Source organism: Sinohyriopsis cumingii, chromosome 10 (assembly GCF_028554795.1).
Source record: "Sinohyriopsis cumingii isolate HCF-2022 chromosome 10, ASM2855479v2, whole genome shotgun sequence".
Lineage (NCBI taxonomy): Eukaryota > Metazoa > Mollusca > Bivalvia > Unionida > Unionidae > Sinohyriopsis > Sinohyriopsis cumingii.
This window is the reverse complement of record NC_142970.1, coordinates 18,905,412-18,924,282: the sequence shown is the minus strand read 5'-3', so window position 1 is coordinate 18,924,282 and position 18,871 is coordinate 18,905,412. Positions and strand designations below refer to the sequence as shown.

At 35.5% G+C, this 18,871-nt stretch overlaps 1 protein-coding gene across 3 annotated transcripts in view; it reads right to left on the bottom strand.

The window, feature by feature from the left end:
• LOC149789673 (myosin-IIIb-like) overlaps positions 1–18,871 on the bottom strand; it is a 235,291-nt gene that overhangs the window by 13,941 nt on the left and 202,479 nt on the right. For all 3 annotated transcript variants that reach the window (XM_089971686.1, XM_089971688.1, XM_089971687.1), the window contains one exon: positions 1,569–2,096. In XM_089971686.1, coding sequence (XP_089827812.1) covers positions 1,569–2,096 — 528 coding nt within the window. The remainder of the gene's footprint in view (positions 1–1,568; positions 2,097–18,871) is intronic.

Below are 18,871 nucleotides of genomic sequence, written 5' to 3'. Positions count from 1 at the left end.
ACAGTCATTAGATTGCACAGTCACTAGACTGTTGCCAGCATACAGTCCTCTAAACACAGTCACTAGATTGCACAGTCACTAGACTGTCGCCAGCATACAGTCCTCTAAACAGTCACTAGACTGCACAGTCACTAGACCTTAATCACTAGATTGCACAGTCACTAGACTGTTGCCAGCATACAGACCTCTAAACACAGTCACTAGACTGCACAGTCACTAGACCTTAGTCACTAGATTGCACAGTCACTAGACCTTAGTCACTAGACTGCACAGTCACTAGAATGTCAGCAGCATACAGTCCTCTAAACACTGTCACTAGATTGCACAGTCACTAGACTGTCGCCAGCATACAGTCCTCTAAACACAGTCACTAGATTGCACAGTCACTAGACTGTCAGCAGCATACAGTCCTCTAAACACAGTCATCCAATAAGTACAACATAGGTATATGATGAGTGAATGAGTGTAGAGCAAAGTCTCCATAGCAACAAATATGAATCAATGCTTGGTCATCGGTAATATCCACCACCACCCTTCTCTAATTTATTCTAAAAATCCTAGAAACTGAAACCTGGCGATTAAGATCTTTAATGAACCATTAAACTTTGTCCTTATTGGACAGGTGTCTTTTACATAGGTATATAGGAGTGAAATAAATAAAAGAAACTATATAAAGAGGTCAAATATGTTGGTCAATATAGGACATGGCATCAGAATAAATAATTTATGATAAAATGTCCTTTAGAAGCTGTATCAATTTTATGGGCAAACTTAGTCTTTGATTATATCCAGAAATTTGCTGTACCAATTTATGGGGAAACTTAGTCTTTGATTATATCCAGGAATTTGCTGTACCAATTTGATGGGCAAACTTAGTCTTTGATTATATCCAGAAATTTGCCGTATCAATTTTATGGGCAAACGTAGCCTTTGATTATATCCAGAAATTTGCTGAATCAATTTTATGGGGAAACTTAGTCTTTGATTATATCCAGAAATTTGCTGTATCAATTTTATGGGCAAAACCATTCCTTGATTATATCCAGAGATTGCTGATTTTGAGTTTGTTGTAGAGATCCACGGTACAATATGTTTTTCTGCAGTGGTAGTATTGTGTGCTTTGAAGCATGTAGTTTTTTGGTAGCATTTTAATGGCAGTGTGTTTTAATGGCAATGGCAGTGTGTTTTAATGGCAGTGTGTTTTAATGGCAATGGCAGTGTGTTTTAATTTCATAATGCTTCATTAATGACCCTTATTGGCACTAATTTAAAAACAAAAATGTTACCATTTTATTTCAGAGACCTGTTCATACTAGTTATGAACCTGGCAAACAAAATTAAAAAATTAAAAATTAAAACAAAAGAAAACTTTATATTCAAAATATTATTTTTTAAATGTCATAATTTTGGTGGGTTTTCTACCTGTCTTTTACAACTGATATGAGAAACAATATAATTCAATCCAAAATAAACCAATGCTTTTTAGATTTGATAAATTGTGTTTCTATCAATATTTTTAAAAATATTTTTGATAAAGACTGTGAAATCACTAAGTATTAAATACCTACCCAGAAGAAAATTGAACTTTCTTTCCATCTTGGCCATATCTGTTTCCTAGATCACCATTTATTTCATTCAAACTTCCATTCTGATGTGCTTTCTTGTGACTGCGTGGAGGGGTTGGAGGTCGAGGTACCTGCTGCTGTGATAACTGCCAAGGATGATGTACATCTGTCCGATTTCTGGGAGATAAACTGGGGGATGAATTACTTGAAAAAGAAAGATTCAGCCCTGGTACAACTTGTCTGTCAACGTTACTGGATGAGGCATAGAACTTTTTAAAGTCACTCGTGGATTTAAAGTTCCGAGAAGATGCATTCGGGGATTGATTTTCTGAGGATAATGATCGTGGTGATACTTCCCCGCTACTGTTTTCTTGGTGCCGTTGAAGCCATTTTCCATGGAAACTGTCCTTGTGTTCCTGCTCCAGACGATAAACTAAATCTTGAGTTGACTTTTCCCCATATAGATTGGACTTCTCACTCTTAAGGTCGGACTCAATTGGAGGGACAGGTCCTTGACCTCTGACCTTAGAGCTAGAATAAAGTATGATTAAAAAAAATGTGAAAAAGGTAATGAGCCATTTTAAAAAGAAAATTAATAATCTTGTTTGCCACAAAAAGTTTTTGGCAAAATAAGAAAATAAACATGTATCCTAAAAGCCAAAAAAGTTAATATTGCAGAACTATATTCATGTATAATGTTCACTCATGTATAATGTGTACTCATTTTTAATGTGTACTCATGTATAATGTGTACTCATGCATAATATGTATCTATCAATAATGCACTTCAGTGTATAATATTCTCATTAATAATGCATATCTTGGTAAATGGACATCCAGGTATAATATACTTATCTAAAATGCACATGCATGTAATATACACACTCCTGCATAACACATTCATGTATAATGCACACTCATGTATAATACACATCCAGGTATAATAATCCATGCATAATGCACACTAATTACAATCATGTATAATGCACACCAATGTATAATGTACACTCATGTATAATATACTTATGTATAATGCACACCCATGCATAATACACACAATGTATATATATAATACATAAAATGCTCACCTAGTTATAACGCCTACCTGTGTCCATGTACAGTACATCGATGTACAATGCACACCCAATTATAATGCCTACATTTGTCCATGTACAACACATATATGTACAATGCACACCCAATTATAACGCCTGTGTCCATGTACACAGCAATGTATAAAGCCTACCTGTGCCCATGTACAAAACATCCATGTAAAATACACAACCAATTATAACACCTACATGTGTCCATGTACAACACATGTGTACAATGCACACCCAATTATAATGCCTGTGTCCATGTACACAGCCATGTATAAAGCCTACCTGTGCCCATGTACAAGACATCCATGTAAAATACACACCTAATTATAATGCCTACCATGTCCATGTACAAAACATCCATGTACAATGCACACCCAATTATAAAGCCTACCTGTGTCCATGATGCATACCCAATTATAATGCCTACCTGTGCCCATGTACAAGACATCTGTGTAAAATGCACACCCAGTTATCATGCCTACCTGTGCCCATGTACAAGACAGTCATGTAAAATGCATGTCCAGTTATAATGTCTACCTGTGTCTATGCAGTGTTTGACATAACTATAAACTGTCACACTGCAAACATATTAGTGAATGAAAAATTGTTAAAGTAGTGACTGAAAAATTATTAAAGCTACGTTACAAATCCAAATCACACAAATATTTAGTGAGGACCCAGATCAGCTATATTTAACCATGCATCCATCTACAGTGAAGACCTATATCAACCATTACACAATATGCCAGAATTGAACAACTGACTGTAAGCTGGTACATTATGGGATGTAGACCAGCATTGAACAACTGACTGGCTGGTACATTATGGGATGTAGACCAGCATTGAACAACTGACTGGCTGGTATATTATGGGATGTAGACCAGCATTGAACTGACTGGCTGGTACATTAAGGGATGTAGACTAGCACTAACAACTGACTGTAAGCTGGTACATTATGGGATGTAGACCAGCACTGAACAACTGACTGGCTGGTACATTATGGGATGTAGACATGCACTGAACAACTGATTGGCTGGTACATAATACGGGATGTAGACCAGCATTGAACAACTGACTGGCTGGTACATTATGGGATGTAGACCAGCATTGAACAACTGACTGGCTGGTACATTATGGGATGTAGACCAGCATTGAACAACTGACTGGTTGGTACATTATGGGATGTGGACCAGCATTGAACAACTGACTGGCTGGTACATTATGGGATGTAGACCAGCATTGAACAACTGACTGGCTGGTACATAATATGGGATGTAGACCAGCATTGAACAACTGACTGTAAGCTGGTACATTATGGGATGTAGACCAGCATTGAATAACTGACTGGCTGGTACATTATGGGATGTAGACCAGCCCTGAACAACTGACTGGCTGGTACATTATGGGATGTAGACCAGCATTGAACAACTGACTGGCTGGTACATTATGGGATGTAGACCAGCATTGAACAACTGACTGGCTGGTCCATTATGGGATGTAGACCTGTATCTACATTGTTCAGCTTTGAGTGTGCATTATTCAGGGACATAAATATAAATACACAACCCCCTCTCCCTAATCTACTTCAATGCTGTTATAAGGCATGTATAGACACAGATTCCATTCATCATGTGTTTAACTTATTATCACATCGCTAACACTGTGCAACATGCATAAACTAATATCATATAGGCTACACTGTGCAAAATACATGAATTATCACATGGGCTACACCATGCAAAATACATAAATATCAAATGGGCTACACTGTGCAAAATACATGAATTATCACATGGGCTACACTGTGCAAAATACATGAATTATCACATGGGCTACACCATGCAAAATGCATAAACTAATATCATATGGGCTACACTGTGCAAAATACATGAATTATCACATGGGCTACACCATGCAAAATGCATAAACTAGTATCATATGGGATACATTTGTTGAAAAAGCAATAACTAGCTGGTTATCAGATGGACTACATCATGCAAAAAAAGCAATAGTCAATTCGTTATCACACAGACTACATTGTGCAAAATGCATTAACTGGTTATAAAATGGACTATATAATGTAAAATACATTAACCAACTGGTTATAGCATGGAATACATTATGTAAAATACATTAACCAACTGGTTATAGCATGGAATACATTATGTAAAATACATTAACCAACTGGTTATAGCATGGAATACATTATGTAAAATACATTAACCAACTGGTTATAGCATGGAATACATTATGTAAAATACATTAACTAACTGGTTATAGCATGGAATACATTATGTAAAATACATTAACCAACTGGTTATAACATGGAATACATTATGTAAAATACATTAACCAACTGGTTACATTGTGTAATAAGCACTATCCACTGGTTATCACACAGACTGTATCGTGCAAAATGCATTAACCAACTGGTTATGATGTGGACTACCTTATGCAAAATGCATCAACAACATGTCAATCACATTGACTACATTAAGTAAAAAAGCATTAATCAACTCGTTATCACATGGATAATATTAGGCAAAAATGCATAAACCACCTGGTTATCACATGGATTACATTAGGTAAAAAATAATTAACCACTAGATATGCTGTGGACTATCTTATGCAAAATGCATCCACATAATGGCAATCACATTGACTACATTAAGTCATATGGACAATGTTCTATTGCATACCAGGGCTTAGCAATGTGGAATAAATTGCCTACTGAACTTAGACACAAAGACACAGTGATCACATTCAAAAGCGCTCCTAAAATTAACTTATTTCAACTGCAGTAACAGACTTAAAGACCTAATAGTGTTTCCTATCTTAAATATTTACAGCATGTTTTTATGTTTTCTAATTTCATGATGTTTGTTTTCTGTAATAATATCAATATATATGTTTTTTATGTTATAGGTGTTGTCTGATGTTTGTAAAGTGCTTAGAGCATCATCATTGCTGTTTGTGTCATCATTGAAAGTTATGTTATTGCCATTGCTGGTTATGTTGTCATCATTATCAGTTTTGAGATCATCATTATCAAGTACATTATCAGGTTCATTGTCATAGTTATGCCATCATGGAAAGTTACATCATTGCCATTGTTGGTTATATTATCATAAACTTTGTTAATAACATTCTTCTTCATTGTCAGCAAGTCAACATCATCACTAGAGCGTCATTTAAAAAAAATAAAATTGGATGTGATAAAAAAAAATCTTGAAATTTATTAAATTACTTTCTATATTGGTTTATGTATTCAACTGAAGATATGGAATATTATTACCATTTGTCTACAACTTATATTATTACCATGTCTAAAGCTTACATTATTACCAGGTCTAATACTTACATTATTACCATGTATAAAACTTGTATTATTACCATGTCTAAAACTTATAGTAATACCATGTCTAAAGCTTACATTATTTCCATATCTAAAATGTATAGTATTACCATTTGTCTAAAACTTATATTATTACCATTTGTCTAAAACTTATAGTAATACCATGTCTAAAACTTATATTATTACCATGTCTAAAACTTATAGTAATACCATGTCTAAAGCTTACATTATTTCCATATCTAAAATGTATAGTATTACCATTTGTCTAAAACTTATATTATTACCATTTGTCTAAAACTTATATTATTACCATTTGTCTAAAACGTATATTATTACCATGTCTAAAACTTATATTATTACCATGTCTAAAACTTATAGTAATACCATGTCTAAAGCTTACATTATTTCCATATCTAAAATGTATAGTATTACCATTTGTCTAAAACTTATATTATTACCATTTGTCTAAAACTTATAGTAATACCATGTCTAAAACTTATATTATTACCATGTCTAAAACTTAAATGATTACCAGTCTAAAACTTATAGTAATACCATGTCTAAAAATTATATTATTACCATTTGTCTAAAACTTATATTATTACCATTTGTCTAAAACTTATAGTAATACCATGTCTAAAACTTATATTATTACCATGTCTAAGACTTAAACGATTACCATGTCTAAAACGTATGTATTACCATGTCTAAAACTTATATTATTACCATGTATAAAACTTACATTATTACCATGTCTAAGACTTAAATGATTACCATGTCTAAAGTATATGTATTACCATGTCTAAAACTTATATTATTACGATGTCTAAAACATATGTATTACCATGTCTAAAACTTATATTATTACCATGTCTAAAACTTATATTATTACCATGTCTAAGACTTAAACAATTACCATGTCTAAAACATATAGTATTACCATGTCTAAAATGTATAGTATTACCATGTCTAAAAATTATATTATTACCATGTCTAAAAATTATATTATTACCATGTCTAAAAATTATATTATTACCATGTCTAAAAATTATATTACCATGTCTAAAACTTATATTATTACCATGTCTAAGACTTAAACGATTACCATGTCTAAAATGTATAGTATTACCATGTCTAAAACTTATATTATTGCCACTTGTCTAAAACTTATATTACCATTTGATAAGAAAATCAGACCAACACACCTACAGTTTGTAACATGGTATGCCAATCAGAACAGCAACATGCCTACAGTTTGTAACCTGATAAGAAAATCAGACCAATACACCTACAGCTTGTAACATGGTATGCCAAATGGAACATCCTTATCTATTTCTAACACAAGTCAAACAACTATGACTGCAAGAACTTGGAATGTAATCCTTGTGATTCCAAATGGCAAGTTTTTGTGCACATGCATGTGTCTAGATGTGTCATGATGTGTCATCATTCTCATAAAGAAAGATACTCATTAAAAATAAATCTAAAACATCTGATTAACGGGTAATAAACAAATATGCTTTTTTCAGGTTATCCCTGTAACATTTTAAAAAAATGATATAATTTACTTTCACTGCCTCAAACTACTGCTTATAATGTAATTAGTGATAACACATCACTGAGTTGTTGGGACATCAATGTCTTTATGCTGTGTTGGACCTGAGGGCAGTTTTTCAAAATGGGCACTATTTTACGTCCAGGGTTCTTCTTACTAAGAAACAGAAAAGGATGATGATGTTCTGATTGCCTGATACACAAGGGCTTTTTATTTCTCCCGCTTGAGAAGAAACCTGTATTACCCTAATGTCATTTACATCAGTGGCATTGCCTGTCTTGGAACCCTTGGTTGTTAATAAGTGCCTACTGATAATGGACGAACAACAACATGGCCATTTTGTATCAGTCTTGATATTCACATATACCGACCATATTTAATGGCATATCAAATCAGGACAGATACTGAAATAAAAACCAAATGAAATGGAAACACCCCACCCCCACCCCCGGGGACCAATGAATACCATATATACATACATACAGGTAAGGTCCATCTGCAGTCAACAAGGATACAAATATGCCTTTGTAGAATCTGTCTGCAAATCAGGGTGTATGCAATCAGGGTGTATGCAGTCTGGTATATATCCAGTCAGGGTATATGTAGTCATAGTCTATGTACACTCTGTGTATGCAGTCAGAGTCTATACAAACAGGGTCTATGTAGACATGGTGTATGCAGTCAGGGGTCTATGTATACAGGGTGCATGCAATCAGATTGTATGTAACAGAGTCTATACAGTCAGAGTGTATCTAGACAGGGTCTCTGTAGACTGGGTCTATGTAGACAGGGTGTATGCAGTCAGGGTCTATGTAGACAGGGTCTATGTAGTCAGGGTCTATAAAGACATGGTGTATGCAGTCATGGTCTATGTAGACAGGACATATGCAGTCAGGGTCTATGAAGACATGGTGTATGCAGTCAGGGTCCATGTAGACATGGTGTATGCAGTCAGGGTCTATGTAGACATGGTATATGCAGTCAGGGTCTATGTAGACATGGTGTATGCAGTCAGGGTCCATGTAGACATGGTGTATGCAGTCAGGGTCTATGTAGACAGGTTATATGCAATCATGGTCTATGTAGACAGGGTGTATGCAGTCAGGGTCTATGTAGACAGGTTGTATCCAGACAGGTTATATGCAGTCACGGTCTATGCAGACAGGTTGTATCCGGACAGGTTATATGCAGTCAGGGTCTATGCAGACAGGTTGTATCCAGACAGGTTATATGCAGTCAGGGTCTATGCAGACAGGTTGAATCCAGACAGGTTATATGCAGTCAGGGTCTATGTAGACAGGTTGTATCTGGACAGGTTATATGCAGTCAGGGTCCATGTAGACATGGTGTATGCAGACAGGGTCTATGTAGACATGGTGTATGCAGACAGGGTCTATGTAGACATGGTGTATGCAGTCAGGGTCTATGTAGACATGGTGTATGCAGTCAGGGTCTATGTAGACATGGTGTATGCAGTCAGGGTCTATGTAGACATGGTGTATGCAGACAGGGTCTATGTAGACATGGTGTATGCAGTCAGGGTCTATGTAGACATGGTGTATGCAGTCAGGGTCTATGTAGCAATGGTGTATGCAGTCAGGGTCTATGTAGACATGGTGTATGCAGTCAGGGTCCATGTAGACATGGTGTATGCAGACAGGGTCCATGTAGACATGGTGTATGCAGTCAGGGTCCATGTAGACATGGTGTATGCAGACAGGGTCTATGTAGACATGGTGTATGCAGTCAGGGTCTATGTAGACAGGTTATATGCAATCATGGTCTATGTAGACAGGGTGTATGCAGTCAGGGTCTATGTAGACAGGTTGTATCCAGACAGGTTATATGCAGTCACGGTCTATGCAGACAGGTTGTATCCGGACAGGTTATATGCAGTCAGGGTCTATGCAGACAGGTTGTATCCAGACAGGTTATATGCAGTCAGGGTCTATGCAGACAGGTTGAATCCAGACAGGTTATATGCAGTCAGGGTCTATGTAGACAGGTTGTATCTGGACAGGTTATATGCAGTCAGGGTCTATGTAGACATGGTGTATGCAGTCAGGGTCTATGTAGACATGGTGTATGCAGACAGGGTCTATGTAGACATGGTGTATGCAGACAGGGTCCATGTAGACATGGTGTATGCAGACAGGGTCTATGTAGACATGGTGTATGCAGACAGGGTCCATGTAGACATGGTGTATGCAGACAGGGTCCATGTAGACATGGTGTATGCAGTCAGGGTCCATGTAGACATGGTGTATGCAGACAGGGTCTATGTAGACATGGTGTATGCAGTCAGGGTCTATGTAGACATGGTGTATGCAGACAGGGTCTATGTAGACATGGTGTATGCAGACAGGGTCCATGTAGACATGGTGTATGCAGACAGGGTCCATGTAGACATGGTGTATGCAGTCAGGGTCCATGTAGACATGGTGTATGCAGACAGGGTCTATGTAGACATGGTGTATGCAGTCAGGGTCTATGTAGACATGGTGTATGCAGTCAGGGTCTATGTAGACATGGTGTATGCAGACAGGGTCTATGTAGACATGGTGTATGCAGTCAGGGTCTATGTAGACATGGTGTATGCAGACAGGGTCTATGTAGACATGGTGTATGCAGTCAGGGTCTATGTAGACATGGTGTATGCAGACAGGGTCCATGTAGACATGGTGTATGCAGACAGGGTCCATGTAGACATGGTGTATGCAGACAGGGTCTATGTAGACATGGTGTATGCAGTCAGGGTCCATGTAGACATGGTGTATGCAGACAGGGTCTATGTAGACATGTAGACATGGTGTATGCAGTCAGGGTCTATGTAGACATGGTGTATGCAGACAGGGTCCATGTAGACATGGTGTATGCAGTCAGGGTCTATGTAGACATGGTGTATGCAGTCAGAGTCTATGTAGACATGGTGTATGCAGTCAGGGTTTATGTAGACAGGGTGTATTCAGTTTGGGTCTATGTATACAAGGTCCATGCAATCAGAGTGTATGTAGACAGGGTCTATACAGTCAGAGTGTATGCAGTCAGGGTGTATGCAGTCAGGGTCTATCCAGTCATGGTGTATGCAATCAAGGTCTATGTAGACATGGTGCATGCAATCAGGGTCTATAAAGACATGGTGCATGCAGTCAGGGTCTATGTAGACATTGTGCATGCAGTCAGGGTCTATGTAGACATGGTGTATGCAGTCAGGGTCTATGTAGACATGGTGTATGCAGTCAGGGTCTATGTAGACATGGTGTATGCAGTCAGGGTCCATGTAGACATGGTGTATGCAGTCAGGGTCCATGTAGACATGGTGTATGCAGTCAGGGTCCATGTAGACAGGGTGTATGCAATCAGGGTCTATGGTGTATCCAGTCATGGTCTATGTAGACATGGTGTATGCAGTCAGGGTATATGTAGACATGGTGTATGCAATCAGGGTCTATAAAGACATGGTGTATGCAGTCAGGGTCCATGTAGACATGGTGTATGCAGTCAGGGTCTATGTAGACATGGTGTATGCAGTCAGGGTCTATGCAGACATGGTGTATGCAGTCAGGGTCTATGTAGACATGGTGTATGCAGTCAGGGTGTATGTAGACATGGTGTATGTAGACATGGTGTATGCAGTCAGGGTCTATGTAGACATGGTGTATGCAGACAGGGTCTATGTAGACATGGTGTATGCAGTCAGGGTCTATGTAGACATGGTGTATGCAGTCAGGGTGTATGTAGACAGGACAAATGCAGTTTTGAGCTAGATGTCATGACTATGAATTTCAACTACATGTCATGATTTTGCAACTGTCAGTTGGGTGTCATGATTTTGTGACTCGGCTAGATGTCATGATTTTGTGACTCAGCTAGGTGTAATGATTTTGTGACTCGTGAGTTATAATTATGTAACTGTCAATGAAAAGAACCACAATGATACATGAAGATTGCATGAAAAGTTTTAAATAAAACTATACACTTTTTTTTATCATGACAAAAAACTAATCTGTCTACAACATCTCTGTATTCGTTTGCATTTGTTTTCAGTTACTCCAGTGTACTAAAGGTGGAGAGACAGACATTTTCTGGCATTATCAGGACTGGCTGCATGGCTGTCTCTTTATTTCTCTATTGTCTCTCTTCCAGTTAATATTGATAAGACAAATAAAAGAATGGAATATTTATGGTACTGAATAATAACATACATAACATACCATATTGAATAATTAGGTACAAAATGTGCCATACTTAATAATTAGATACATAATGCATCATACTGAATGCCTAGATATGCAATGTACCATACTGAATGATTAGACACATAATGTACCATAATGATTGATAAGATACATAATGCACCATACTGAATGATAAGATACATAACGTACCATGATAATGAATGATTAGATACGTAATCTACCATACTGAATGTCTAGATATGCAATGTACCATACTTAATGATCTGATGTATGCTCTACACAGAACTTTTAAAAGGCTTCCTACATTAAAAAGTAGAAAGTCATACAGCCCCTTATAAAGTCCTGTATGAAGTCCCATGTAAAGTCCTGTATGAAGCCCCATGTAATGCCTGCCTTGCCAAGCATAACTGTTTCTTCAGTCATTACTCTAGCCATGCAATGGTTGAGCTACTATGTAATAAAAACAAACAAAAAATCAGAGTTTTGTAACATTGTACAAAATCGTTAGGGAAACAACATATTCTGACTTAAAATGATATATGCCCGACTTATAGGTCACTTAAAATGATATATGCCTGACTTATACATCACTTAAAATGATATATGCCTGACTTATAGGTCACTTAAAATGATATATGCCTGACTTATACATCACTTAAAATGATACATGCCTGACTTATAGATCACTTAAAATGATATATGCTTGACTTATAGGTCACTTAAAATGATAGATACCTGACTTATAGGTCACTTAAAATGATATATGCCTGACTTATACATCACTTAAAATGATATATGCCTGACTTATACATCACTTAAAATGATATATGCCTGACTTATAGATCACTTAAAATGATATATGCCTGACTTATACGTCACTTAAAATGAAATATGCCTGACTTAATAGGTCACTTAAAATGATATATGCTTGACTTATAGGTCACTTAAAATGATAGATACCTGACTTATAGGTCACTTAAAATGATATATGCCTGACTTAATAGGTCACTTAAAATGATGTATGCTTGACTTATAGGTCACTTAAAATGATAGATACCTGACTTATAGGTCACTTAAAATGATATATGCCTGACTTATACATCACTTAAAATGATATATGCCTGACTTATACATCACTTAAAATGATATATGCCTGACTTATAGGTCACTTAAAATGATATATGCCTGACTTATACATCACTTAAAATGATACATGCCTGACTTATAGATCACTTAAAATGATATATGCTTGACTTATAGGTCACTTAAAATGATAGATACCTGACTTATAGGTCACTTAAAATGATATATGCCTGACTTATACATCACTTAAAATGATATATGCCTGACTTATACATCACTTAAAATGATATATGCCTGACTTATAGATCACTTAAAATGATATATGCCTGACTTATACGTCACTTAAAATGAAATATGCCTGACTTAATAGGTCACTTAAAATGATATATGCTTGACTTATAGGTCACTTAAAATGATAGATACCTGACTTATAGGTCACTTAAAATGATATATGCCTGACTTAATAGGTCACTTAAAATGATGTATGCTTGACTTATAGGTCACTTAAAATGAAATATGCCTGACTTATAGGTCACTTAAAATGATATATGCCTGACTTATAGGTCACTTAAAATGAAATATGCCTGACTTAATAGGTCACTTAAAATGATGTATGCTTGACTTATAGGTCACTTAAAATGATATATGCCTGATTTATAGGTCACTTAAAGTTATATATGCCATATTTATAGGTTACTTAAAAGGTACTTATAATTTGCTGAATTTAATGAAGTAAAATGCAAGTCATTGTAAATATAGTACAGGAGAAAGCAATATTGATTCATGTTTAACTTTTGATCCATGTTTAGCTTATATTTCACTTACAAGTAACATATAAGTCTTTTTGGATGGTATTAGCCTCTATCAGTCAAGTATGTGACTGGTGCATTTATGGACACTATCAATTTATGACTAATAGTTAACAAAGGTGAAATAATTTTTAAAAAATTCCACCAAAATTCATAACTTTCCATCAGTGATTTGTATGAACAAACTCAAAAAATTTAAATGATTTGTATGAACACAAAATGTTTTTAAATGATTTGTATGAACACACAAAAAAGGAATTTCATCAGGTTTTATTCAAAATATTTTAAGATCAAAAAATAAAATCAACCATTTAAATAAATCTTACAACTATTGTGTATGTATTTTGCAACATGGTGATATGAGTGAGCATACACAACCACACACTACAGACACAAGGAATTTTCACACTGCAAACACAAAGTGTCGGCAAGGACTTATTCACATTGCAGATATAAAGCATAAACAAGGACTTTTTCACACAGTAGACACAAGGTGCAAACAATGATTTTTTGACACTGCATACACAAGATGCACACAATGATTTTTTTTTACATTACACACACAAGGTGTAAACGACGACTTTTTGACGTAACAGACACAAGACGCAAACAATGATTTTTTTGACATTACAGACACAACGTGCAAACGACGACTTTTTGACATGAGACACTAGGTGCAAACAACCTTTTCATCATCCAAAAATTTCATTTAAAACATTATTTGTGACTTAATAATTCAACTGTGAATATTCTAATGAAATGACTGACATGTAATTTATTGTGTATATCTAATGAAATGACTGACATGCAACTTATTGTGTATATCTAATGAAATGACTGAGATGTAATTTATTGTGTATATCTAGGAGATGACTGACATGTAATTTATTGTGTGTATCTAATGAAATGACTGACATGTAATTTATTGTGTATATCTAATGAAATGACTGACATGTAATTTATTGTGTATATCTAATTAGACAAAAGACATGTAATTTATTGTGTATATCTAATGAGATGACTGACATGTAATTTATTGTGTATATCTAATGAAATGACTGACATGTAATTTATTGTGTATATCTAATGAAATGACTGACATGTAATTTATTGTGTATATCTAATTAGACAAAAGACATGTAATTTATTGTGTATATCTAATGAGATGACTGACATGTAATTTATTGTGTATATCTAATGAAATGACTGACATGTAATTTATTGTGTGTATCTAATGAAATGACTGACATGTAATTTATTGTGAATATCTAATGAAATGACTGACATGTAATTTATTGTGTATATCTAATAAAATGACTGACATGTAATTTATTGTGTATATCTAGTGAAATGACTGACATGTAATTTATTGTGAATATCTAATGAAATGACTGACATGTAATGTATTGTGTGTATCTAATGAAATGACTGACATGTTATTTATTGTGTGTATCTAATGAAATGACTGACATGTAATTTATTGTATATATCTAAGGAGATGACTGACATGTAATTTATTGTGTATATCTAATTAGATGAAAGACTGTAATTTATTGTGTATATCTAATTAGATGAAAGACATGTAATTTATTTTGTATATCTAACGAGATGACTGACATGTAATTTATTGTGTATATCTAATGAAATGACTGACATGTAATTTATTGTGTATATCTAATGAAATTACTGAAATGTAATTTATTGTGTGTATCTAATGAAATGACTGACATGTAATTTATTTTGCAGATCTAATGAAATGACTGACATGTAATTTATTGTATTTATTCTAATGAAATGAGAGAAATGTAATTGGATACTGAAAAGCTATTTCACATTAAAAATATCCAGTCTGAAAAAATGTATGGGATGAACAGTATGATTTTGGCCTAGACATGCTGCCTGTCCCATTTCTTTGAAATTTAAATCCTTGTGGTCTTCATTTATAGAATTATGTTATGTCCACTTCTCCCCTATTGCAGTTTTATTTTGTTTGCTAATGCAGTATACACAGTATCCTAAGGTTCAAATGCTGACAAGTGAATTTGGGACTGTGAATTTGGGACAGTTTTCATGCGTCAGTTTGGGACCATTTTCATGTGTGAATTAGGGATCATTTTCATGCGTGAATTTGGGACAGTTTTCATGCATCAGTTTGGGATTGTTTTCATGTGTCAGTTTGGGATTGTTTTCATGCATGAATTTGGGACTGTTTTCATGCGTGAATTTGGGACAGTTTTCAAGTTTCAGTTTGGGACAGTTTTCATGAGTGAATATGGGACCGTTTTCATGAGTGAATATGGGACCGTTTTCATGGGACCGTTTTCATGAGTGAATATGGGACCGTTTTCATGCGTGAATTTGGGACCATTTTCATGCGTCAGTTTGGGACAGTTTTCACGAGTGGATATGGGATAGTTTTCATGAGTGAATATGAAATAGTTTTCATGAGTGAATATGGGACAGTTTTCATGCATCAGTTTTCATGAGTAAATATGGGATAGTTTTCATTTAACAGCTGAAGTAAAATCGCTATCTGATTCTGGAAGAAACTACACTGCCACCCATGAATCAAAACATGCTTTCAAATTCAGCTATAGGGACCAACATGATGATGGATCCTGTCCAAAATGTATGTTTGAAAGAAAAACTGTATTTATTACTTGTTGAATAAATTATGTTTATGGTTATCACTGAGGAAGCCAACTTGGACTTATTGTCTTTCCAAGGATACACTGAGGAAGCCAACTTGGACTTATTGTCTTTCCAAGGATACACTAAGGAAGCCAACATGGACTTATTGCTTTTCCAAGGATACACTGAGGAAGCCAACATGGACTTATTGTCTTTTCCAAGAATACACTGAGGAAGCCAACATGAACTTATTGCCTTTCCAAGAATATACTGCAGAAGCCAACACAGGCTTATTGCCTTTGCAAGGATACAATGAGGAAGCCAACATGGATTTAGTGCCTTTCCAAGGATACAATGAAGAAGTCGACATAGACTTATTGCCTTTCCATGATACACTGAGGAAGCCAACACAGGCTTATTGCCTTTGCAAGGATACAATGAGGAAGCCAACATAGATTTAGTGCCTTTCCAAGGATACTCTGAGGAAGCCAACATGGACTTATTGCCTTTCCAAGGATACACTTAGGAAGCTTACATGGATTTTCTGCCTTTCCCAAGGACACAGGAGGAAGCCAATTTTGGCTGGACTGGGCAGGCACTAAACTTATGACCCTTGGATTTGGCATTTCAGATATTTTACCAACTGAACTTGATGTCTCCCCTATATGTTAAGTACACTGTGGGAATTTTTAACATTAAATATTTTGGGAATTATGTTGAATATGGTATATATAAATATTTTGGGAATTAGACTGAATATGGTATATACCAAGTGGTCAGTACACATTTAGGGTGATATTATGCATATATGACATGTGTTAAGTGTACTGTGTATGCATAACACTGAATATGACATATGACATGTTGTAAAGTATCGAACTTTGAATTGTATTGAACCTTAAATTTAAATGCATTGAGATTTAAAATTTTATCACATTTAAGCCAGAAAAGTCTTTGTGAAGGGTCACTTTGACCGTTCTTCTTTTTTTCCCCATGCCAGTGTTAAAACTTTAAAGGCTAGAATTTATGACTGAGTGAGATTCGACCAGGACATTGCTACACTGTCCAGGGAAAGTAAATATTTGAGCTACCAACCATGATCACCTGATAGGAACCCATGTCCAATCATCATTTTCGAAAAGGGAAATTGATATGCCCTGTACTTAACAGATTCTATGCTGTCTCAAATATGATAGAAGAAATGATTATCTTGGGATAATTTAGGAACTGCTTCTTATGATTGGCCAGAGTAAATTAAGGCGTACACTTTGAATATAATGTGAATTTAAAGTGACGACCTTAGTCAATATTCCTTAGTCTTAAAATTCCTGAGAGGATAAGTCTGACTCTGAGATTGCCTAAAAAGAATAGTGCTTTCCTTGTTAAACAAGAAAAGGGGACCAGGTGGCTGTCTTGTAAGAAAAGATAAGGTTTAGTGCTAGGATGCACAATTTATGAAAGAGAATAGCATTAAGGAACAGCTCTCTGGGGAGAGATGGGACAGTCTGAAGAAAGAAGTCCGAAAAAATGGAGTGACAAGTTCAAGTTCAGAATAACGGACAAGGAAGTCCAGGAAGGGATGAAATGTAGAGAATAGGAAGGCTCAAGGAAACAGGAAGACATTGATAAATGGTCATGGGAGTAAGGTGATGCAATCAATTGTGGACATTGTGCTCTTTTCACCATTCGTTTTTATGATGAAATAAATCCAAATTAGACAATGCTATTAAATTCTGTTGGCATAATTTAGATTGAATTGGAATTGCCACTATTCATTTTTTAAAATTAAATTTGTTAATTTTCGTGTCTAAGGGGGCTAGTATTACATCATTTCTTCCCAATATTCTTGCTCAGTTCTTTGTTGAAATTCTATTTTTCCACTCCCCCGGGCTATAATATCGAGGAAAGCCATCCTCTAGATAACACGAGACAAATCCAATTAACCATAACTCTTGCTAAGAGGGCAACATTACACACGCATTAGGTGCAAGTGTGGTTATGTACCTGAAGTACAAATTTACAACACATCAGCACAGTATGGGCTATATGATACCAACTAAAAATAAAGTTAAAAAATGTAAATAATCATGAAGAATTGCATAACAGATCTTAAAAAGACAAACCATTCTAAATAAATGCATGCAGTCAAGAGTATGGATATTACATCAAAATACATTGGTCTCAAAGGGTCGAAATAGCATGGGTATTATATAAAAATAATTTTTTCTCACAGGATTAACACACTGTGGGTATTACATGAAAATATATCTGTCACACAGGGTTGACACAGTGTGGATATTACATTGAATATAGCATATGCTAAGAATTTGTGTTAATTATCTGTTCTCATCGTATCCCATTAAATAATTTAAGGAATAAAGATGGGTAAGTACAATACCATTGAAAAGACATGCAAGGGCATCAATTAGCAAGGGCTAAATAACAGCTGATACAACAATAAAATGCATATCACATCAAAGTGGCAACAGTAAGTTGTCACTTCAAAGGCAACTGTTCTGTCCTGGGTTTGCATGGGTTACAGTAAATTGCCACTTCAAAGGCAGATGAATT